General features: G+C 38.4%; 1 protein-coding gene across 3 annotated transcripts; it reads left to right on the forward strand.

The window, feature by feature from the left end:
* Nucleotides 1–378: 378 nt before the first annotated feature.
* LOC113534621 (uncharacterized) lies at nucleotides 379–7965 on the forward strand. 3 transcript variants are annotated; one of them, XR_008301881.1, is made up of 8 exons: nucleotides 379–460; nucleotides 953–1032; nucleotides 1171–1204; nucleotides 2585–2661; nucleotides 3892–4880; nucleotides 5056–5187; nucleotides 5536–5628; nucleotides 6678–7965. XR_008301881.1 is itself a non-coding variant. In XM_053234687.1 (5 exons), the coding sequence occupies exons 1-2, from the start codon at nucleotides 2119–2121 to the stop codon at nucleotides 4321–4323; spliced, it is 975 nt and encodes a 324-aa protein (XP_053090662.1). In that variant the 5' UTR covers nucleotides 1938–2118; the 3' UTR covers nucleotides 4324–4880; nucleotides 5056–5187; nucleotides 5536–5628; nucleotides 6678–7965. The 3 variants fall into 3 exon arrangements, 1 of the variants encoding a protein (XP_053090662.1); XR_008301880.1 differs by lacking the exon at nucleotides 2585–2661; XM_053234687.1 differs by lacking the exons at nucleotides 379–460; nucleotides 953–1032; nucleotides 1171–1204 and having other exon boundaries at nucleotides 1938–2661.
* The last annotated feature ends 1064 nt before the right edge of the window (nucleotides 7966–9029 follow it).

A 9029-nucleotide genomic window follows, 5' to 3' on the forward strand; every position in this document is an offset into this window, starting at 1 on the left:
CACGCAGCAGGATGAATATATAGCGCTATATTATCTGTTCAGATTCAGCCAAATGCTTAAAAACCCATTGCAAGGAACTTCACACTGCAGATGAACGCTGACCAGAAGCATGCTTTGAAAGCAACCCAAACTCTGCAAATGTTCTGCTATGGCCAAGTCAATCACCTGACCCGAATCCAATTTCACTTCATTGCTGGCCCGGATTTTATATGTAATTAAACAATTTAATTGCAACATAGTAATACACTAAATCTTAAATAATTTAAGTATGCTGCAATTAAATTGTTTAATTGCAACATACTTAATCAAATGTGTCTATAACTTTAAGTTTAATGGATTAAAATTAATAAGTTTTTGTACTGACCACGCCCCCACCACCTCCACACTGGTCAGCCGTTGCAAAGTTAGGCGATGCCATTTTCGTGTGGCTGCAGTTGCATGTGATTTCGTAGAGTTTTCGGTGAGTATACCGTTAGATTGTAAATGTTTTACTCAGATTTTGTTTTTATTTTCCACTAATCGGATATTTGTGAGTTCTGAAATACATTTCAGTGTTTCAAGTAGTGTTTCACTTTTTTTACTCGTGCGTGGGTCCCGCTTGCACACCTAACAGGCGAATTCAGCAGTTTGTCATGACATCATTTGTTAATTTGGTTTATTCTCTTTCTCTTTATCAAAGGGATGTTTGTGAGTAGTGAAAAAACATTGTTTTAGGACATTTCGTCCGTTAACTTGCTAGATTTCTCGCTCCCGTGCGGCGGACACAATCGCACGTGAACACCTGTGAGGAGAGTTCAGCAGCCCTTTTTTCGTCTGTTTATTGTTCTCGTTTTTTTCCCATCGAGGGACTGATTGCGAGCATAGAAAACATGCTTTAAACAGGTCGTGCTATTTTCACCTGTCAACTAACGTTAGATGGTTTTCTCACTCGCTTGCGGCGGACACGGTCCAGTTCAACCCCTTCGAGTTCGACACAACGTGCTTCCAGAGGAGCGGACAGTGCGACAGGACGACCACAGCTTAATAAATCTGGTAAGTGAATTTAAACTAACGTGAGAAACCATGTTTTATTTAGATACAGCCATTGTTTTAAATAAAATGAGTTGAAGTTGAATAAATATTAAATGCAAAAAAGGGTAGACGCTCTCTAACGGTAAACTATTTTTATAGTGTTGCAGGTGACAGGAAGGCATGCTTTGGAATTGTAAGTATTGTCCTTTTAACTGTGAAAAAAGATCACAGCTATTTAAACATTATAGACTGAAACATGGAACTTATGCTAGAAACGAGCCATTTCCTTGTTTGCATCCGGAATGTCTATGTACTTTTAAATCATTCAATGCCTTAAAAGTGCACTTATCCCACTTTCACAAGAAATCATCTGATCAACAGCCAAGTGAACATGTACCAGTTAAGTTTAGTTGTCTGTCGTGCGGGTTTGCTGAGTGTTGTTCTGAGGCTGATTACTGAATTCACCTGCACACTGCACATTTAAAAGTACACCATAAAATCGTGTGCCCTTACAAAGACTGTAACTTTGAAAGCAGTGTCAACTCCACTTTCAAAGTGCACAAAAGTAAAGTACACAGGGAACAGAACTGGAAGAGATTCAAATCAGAAATGATTGGTCATGATTACATAAGCCCTGACAGTGATGCTCCACAAGTGCAAATATCACATGCAGAGGATATGGAAGAGTTAGAAGAGCTGAGTGAGGAAGCCAGTAATAATGATCTTCCTGATTTAGAAAAACAGCTTGAGCACAACTTGGCATCTCTTCTGTTAAAGATGCATAGTGTTCTGGACATACCGGAGAGTTCTGTGCAAGAACTTATAGAGCAACTTTGTCAAATTCATAAGCTATCACAGCCACTTTTGCACAACAGAGCCAGGGCTGTGTTAAGTGAATATGCTGTCATTGATGAAACAGTTGTAAGAGAGGTTACAAGTGCTGTGTTGGCAAAAACATGACGACTGTTTTTGCCAAAGATGGACCCTTAGGAACTGCTAAAAGGAGAGCAGCCTATGTACGCAGAGAGTTTCCATTGGTAAGCCCCATTGAATATGTTGTGTATATGTTAAGGCCAAAAACCACATGCATATGTCCCCATTCTTCCCATGCTACAGAAATTGCTCAGCAAAACTGATGTGTTAACCTTTTCTGACATAGCTCTGTTTATTGTGCTGCAGGAATACAGATCATATGTAGATGGGCAGTACTTTAATGAGAACTCTCTTCTTAAAAGAGATGAATTCACAATTGCTCTGGGCCTTTACATCGATGACTTTGAAATTGCCAATCCTCTAGGAACATCAAAGCTAAAACACAAAATGTGTGCTGTGTTTTGGGTCATTGCAAACATACCTGCAAAATATAGGTCAACCCTCAACTCAATCCAGCTTGCTTTACTATGCAATATATCAACAGTTAAAAAGTGTGGGTATGCAAAAGTTCTGCAACCTCTTTTCTATGACCTAAAGTTATTGGAGCAAAATGGTGTTTACCTGGAGAAACTTGGTAAAACTGTGAGAGGTACAGCATTATTTGTTGCAGCTGATAATCTAGGTGCCCACTCTCTTGCAGGATTCCTGGAGAGCTTCTCTGTTGAGAGGTTCTGCAGATTCTGTTTGACAAGCAGTAGTGATGCTCAGCAGCAAGAGGTATGTTCTGGTTTCTTTGAACCCAGAGACAAAGACTCCCATGATAGGCAGGTGCAGGAAGTAAGAAAGGACCCAAAATTGAGTCAAACTTGTGGTGTGAAAGGAGCCTGTCCATTAACTGAAAATCTTGATCACTTTCATGTGGTCACTGGGTACCCTCCTGACATCATGCATGATGTCTTTGAAGGTATTGTTCCAATTGAGCTGTCCCTGTGTCTTACAGACCTGATAGGCAAGGCTTATTTCACCCTAGATGTGTTAAATCATGCTATCAAGTACTTTAATTACACATTTACTGATAAAACAGACAGACCGCAGGTGATTGGAAAGGGATTTTCCATCAAAGGGACTATTGGTGGAAATGCCCATGAGAATTGGTGTTTCATATGGCTCCTTCCAGTTCTCATTGGTAGGTATGTCCCAGAGGGTGACAACACTTGGCACAGTGACACACGACAATTCTCATGCTTCTCAAAGACATTGTTGACCTAGCTGTGGCACCAAGGCATACTGAAGAGACACTGCATTTCCTGGAATGCAAGATAAGAGAGAACAGACAGTTGCTGCAGACAACCTTTCCTGATTTTTGTTTAAAGCCGAAACATCACTATGTGGAACACTACCCTCAGCTAATAAGGAAATTTGGGCCCCTGTGTGAAGTTTGGACGAAGCATAAGTTCTTTAAAAAGGCAATTCGCAATGCTCAGAATTTCAAAAATGTTGCAGTGACACTTGGTACCAAACACCAGAAAGCAATCAGTTACCATCTTGATTGTAGCTCATTTTTCAGACCCTCAGCTGAGATCTCAAAGGTCACACCAGTTCTGCTTGCCTCTTTCCCCATGAATCTTCAGAGTGTAATCACTCAAAACATTACACAGTCTGGCTCAGTTCTTGATGCATTGTCTGTCTGTTTAGATGGAATCAAGTATCATCCAGGCATGATTCTCTCTACTGGCTCATGCTCAGGTCTCTCTGAATTTGCCCAGATTGAGAAGATTGTTGCTGCTAACACAGAAATTTTGTTTGTCTGCCACAAAATGACAGCATGGTACTGTGAGCACTTAAGATCGTACCAACTTCTCTGCAGTGATGTCAGCTCAATGTGTGGTTAGGATTCGAGAGTTGAATGATGTCTTCCCATTATCAGCATACAAGGTGCAAGGAGAACTTATGGTAACACTGAGACGATATGTTATAATCTAAAAATGTCTTTTTCTTTTTCCCCAGATGGCTGTCCAACAGAAATTAACCATGAGAGTTATTGTCTCTGAGGGAGATATAAGAAAAATGACTATGATGGAACGACCTGACAGACTTGAAGATTTGATTGGGTGGCTCAAAGGTACTCTCCAAACAAACTACAGCTTCACTTTACAGTACCAAGATCCAGAATTTAACAATGAACTGTGCAATCTTATGGATCTCTCAGAGCTTCCAGAGAAGCCAACCATCAAAATTATCCCTATAAATGAGCTTTCACCAGTCACTGCACAATCTGAATGTTTTAGTGAAACAAGCAGCCAGGCAGACACTGAGATCCTGTCCGTCTCCTCTCTGGATAGAAGTTCTCAGTGGCCAGATGCATTTTGCATTCCAAAATTTTCAGTTCATGTCGAGTATAGACTTCGTCAAGGTAACCTGCTGTACTCTGTAATCTGAAGGATGCAACAAATCTGAAAGTCACGAAAGAGATGAAACATATTCTTGAGAAATTGGCTGAGACCATGTATGGATATAAAGCATATCCAGCAAAGGAAGAATTTGATGCTGTTGCAAAAGTGTTAATACAAACACACCCATGTCTTAAAGAGCCAGGCTCATCCTCTGGTTGGGAAGGATGGAAAAATAGTTCCAAATTCAAAATGGAAAATTATAGGAACAAAATGCGCCAGCTGGGTCGACTTGAAGTCACTGTCAATGCTGGTAAACGTGGAAGGCACACTACAATTGGCAACCCTCCCAACAAAGACATCAAGAAGCCAAGGAAAGGGGAAATAAATTTCTTACCTGAAAATCCAGAGGGAATGGATGACCACAACCTGAAAGGAGTTCGTCAGGTCCTCGTTAATGAATTAAAGAAGACAAAGCCAAATGGATCCCTTGTTAAGAAACACATGGACATAACATTTGCTCTTCGCAGAAAAGAAGTTGTCAACGACAAGCCTGACATCAGTCAGATGATTCTTCGATGACCAACTCTGTTTACAGAAAGCCAGGTACTATTTTAATTGTTTTTTTTGTTTGTTTGTTTTTTTTAACTTGAGTATTTGACTACACAAATAGGTGTATATGTTAATGGGTATTTATGAACATTTGGGGGTGGTCAGCACTGTGACAAATCATGTAGTGTTTACCATGGGCCAATATGGTTTGCTATGTTTTATATTTCAGGTTTATCACGAGTTAAAGTTGGTGGGGAAAAATCTCAGAGAGAGCTTCTTTGATGCTCTTGACCATTACATCTTCAGGAAGAAGAAAGGCCTTGCCGGCCAGCTTTTGGCTGAGCTTTTACGTCAGACAAAGGTGGGTTTACTTGTCTACATCAGTCTACCCCTTCCCTGTTGCCATTCTTCTCGTTTCATCTCTTCTTTGTACTGTTTTTTTTCCCTCCTTATTCTTGTCTTCTCCATTCTTAAATCTCTTCCTCTAATCACCTTTTTTACTCTCCTGTCCTCTCTCCCACTTTTCTTGTTTCATCTCTCTTCCTTCTCCATTCTCTCCCTTTCCTCTTCTCACTCCTTTCCTGTTTGTCATCTCCTCTTGTCCTGTTCTTTACTTTCCAAAATCTGAAAAATTTGTTAAGTTCAGTAATTTAAAAAATCTGAGTATCCCAACCAAACTGTGTTGTGCAATATCTGCAATATCTTCCAGACCACTGAGCCAACAGATGTTAGGTCCCTTTGCCTTCATGGACTGCCCGTCATTTTGGGGGATGACCCTTCCATCTTCTTTAAGACCTGCTCCGTAAGTTAATCTGTTTGCAGGTGCAAAGTAACATTTTAATCTATTAATGAAGACTGTTTGCTACAAATTTTCAGAATCAGAATGAATATTTCCCAGACTTTTATTTTCAGTATTTTTAACATTTTTGAATATCTGTATCACTGGTTAATATGACAGACTGAAAATATTTGTCTATGAAAAAGTAAAATGGGCTCAAATTACATTTTTTTTTTCTTTTCCTGCAGTTAATTCACCCAGAAATGAAAATCATGTCATCAGTTACTCACCCTCATGTTGTTCTACAACCATAAGACTTTCATTCATATTCAGAACACAAATAAAGATATTTTGATACCTGATACCTGAAAGATTTCTGTCCCTCCACCCTAAGCAACTAGCACTTTTAACATCCAGAAAGGTAAAGACATCATTTAAGTAATTCAGGTGACTCCACTGGTTTAACCATGCATTGTGGTGCTCTTGTAAATGCATGTCAGATGTATAATTTGTGAGTATTTTAATTATTATTATTTATTTTTTTCGTGGACACAAAGCATTTGCGTTGCTTCATAAAAATGAGGTTAACCACTGGAGTCACATGGATTACTTCAATGATGTCTTTGCTACCTTTTTGGACCTTGAAAGTTGTATTTGCATAGGCTGTGACTGGAGGGACAGAAGTCTCAGATTTCATTAACAATAACTTCATTTGTGTTCTGAGTCTTACAGGTTTAGAACTACGAGGGTGAGTAAAGGAAGACAATTTTCATTTTTGGGTGAACAAACTCTGTAAGTAAATGAAAGGAAAAACTTTGACCAAAATTTTGAAAACTGCCTTAAATGTGGCTTGGCACCTAAGGAGAACATTTTTCATGTTTTGTGCACGACTGGTAAAATCTTCAGATGATGAAGTCACATTTAGACTGGTATTGTCTTTTTAATACATTTCAGTGGATATTTGTTGTATGGTGATTTTGATTTTATAGTTGGATGTACATTTAGCTGACAAAACAGCATTAAATTACTGGCATGATAAGATCATCTTGTCAATCTGTTTCTTTCTTTGTTAGGATGTCACTGACAAGGACTCATATCAACAAATTCCAGTGGGAATCCTCTGTTTTGACCCAGAAAGTCCACAGCTAAACCCTTCCCGAGTGTGCATCATCTTGGAAGGGAATTCAGTGATGGAACCGGACAACCTGCCTCAAGCCTTCTGTCTTCTTTTTGGACTAATTTATGCCCTGCACTTAGAATATCCAAAGTGTTTGAAAAACACTTTGCATTTTTTCCAGCAGATATTTCTTAAGGTCAACTTGGCACCCAAAATTAATTCTTTTCAGATGCAGTTTAAAAGGACCTCTACTACAAGACATCTGAATGTGTAAATTATTTTTTTTTTGCCTAATGCCAATATTCTGAACTGAGGTGTAAATAAAAAAACAACAATGTTCTGATGTTATATTTGTATAGACTTAAGTATGTATACATTATGTTCAGTACAGTATGTTCAGGTGCTTAAGTGATAATGTTAAAAAAAACTTAGATGTTCTCAGTAGAATTGCTCAAATATTTTGCCACTTTCAAGCATTTGATATAGAGTCAAAGTTATTAGCTCTACCTGTTTAAGTAGATACACTCTTATTAGAAACTTAACTTGAAGGCAAACTTGTCTTAAACTTGTTTCTTCGTTTGCTTTTGTATATAATTTAATGCAATTAAAAAGTTTAGTGAAGTAATTTGACAGAACAAGATAAATAACTTAAGAGCATTTAGTCTAATCAACTTAAAATAATTGTTAGAATGGCTGAAATTTTTAAGTTATGTTCACTCAAGTGAAACTCAAGCTTATCAAGTAAACATTACTTAATTTTTTAGGGCAACCAGCTTCCTCAATTTTTTAAAGTGAACTCAACTCATCTGGACTTAGAGTGTTGCTGAAGGAAAGCACCCAAAAAACAAGCAGAAAATGAAGTAAAGGCCTGGCAGTGCATCACTGGGGAAGAAACCCAGCTTCTGGTGATGTCTATGGGTTCTTGACTTCAGGCAGTCTTTCACTGGAAAGGATTTGCAACCAAGGGGGGACACTGGCATATAAAGTGCTGTAATTTGTACACGATTCACTGGATTTTGATGTAAATACACTTAAATTTTACTTGAAACTCTGTACTTTTAATATATGCAATTTTATCTAATTTCAACTCAATTATACTGTGGTATACAGCTAAAATAACAATAACCATGTCAATGTCCAAATATTTATGAACCTGACTGTATATAGATACATATACTATATGCCCAAAAGTATGTGGACACCTGACCATCATACCCACACGACCTTGTTGAACATTGTTTTTTCTTCCCACTTCTGCTCAATAAAGACAGATAGCAATGAAGATAAAGTGACTGTAGTGTTTGAGATCAATTAAAACACTCACTCACATTAGTTTTGTCAATCCTCCATTTGTCCCATAAAACAGGTGACTACTGCAAAGGCATATACAACAATTGTTCCAACTGTCACATCCTTTCTCTTTTTCATACAGAACCAATATTCAGAAGAATCTCTTAATTCTCAACTAGTGTCCCTGATTACCTAAAATGTTCACATTTCAGGAACAAACAATAACAATATAACATTTCAGTATAATATTTGTGTAGTAATTTTCACATTTCAATCACAAACATTTCACATATGCACACTGAGTGTAAACACTCTTTCTTTCATGAGACATAGTCCTTCAAGTGTTGAGGTTTCTTTATTAGGCATCCAGATTTTGGATAACAGGTGAAGGAGTGTCTGTCTGTGTAGCACTTTGCATCCATTTCTCCATATGTGTGGTGAGTGGTGGCTGTCTGCCAGTAATGTGTTCAGTACCATCAGAATCAACAGTCTCCATTCGTTAGTATCTGTAGGGTTCATACCATGATCTCTTCTGAGGTGTCCTACTCTATATGATCTCAAGTCAATGGGCTGAAACACCATGCCCTTTCTCCAGATCGTATGAGGTTCAAATGGTTGAATTATACATTTTTCCAGTTGTAGTTGATTGGGAATGCTGGTGCGTTTGGCTGCCGCTCCTCTCACCATTTTCTTTGTTTGTTAAATGATTATCTAGTTACTTTGAAAGGTAGCGTGGGGTTTTGGAGCTTTGAAGTTTTAAGCTCTTATAGCCTGATCACTGTTTTAGTAATTGCCTTGTTGCAAAGTGGGATCACTTTTTAAACTTCAGACTGTTGTTTTTATCTGTGAGCTTTCTCTGGTGGAGTCTACCTTATGTGTTGCTGTTGCTCTGCTCAGGCTTTACTCTACTGTGAGGTTACTGTGAACGTGGATTCCCTCAGCATGGCTTTACACCATACGCCAGCTACTGAACCTAAATATCTGGCAAATGACACTTATGAGCTTTGCTGTAATACTG

Source organism: Pangasianodon hypophthalmus, chromosome 6, assembly GCF_027358585.1.
Source record: "Pangasianodon hypophthalmus isolate fPanHyp1 chromosome 6, fPanHyp1.pri, whole genome shotgun sequence".
NCBI classification, from domain to species: Eukaryota; Metazoa; Chordata; class Actinopteri; order Siluriformes; family Pangasiidae; genus Pangasianodon; species Pangasianodon hypophthalmus.

Coding starts and splice junctions, on each gene's coding strand:
- LOC113534621 (XM_053234687.1), top strand. CDS start 2,119: ATGCTACAGAAATTGCTCAGCAAAACTGATGTGTTAACCTTTTCTGAC. Junction 2,662..3,891: donor GTGATGCTCAGCAGCAAGAG/GTATGTTCTGGT, acceptor CTTTTTCCCCAG/ATGGCTGTCCAACAGAAATT.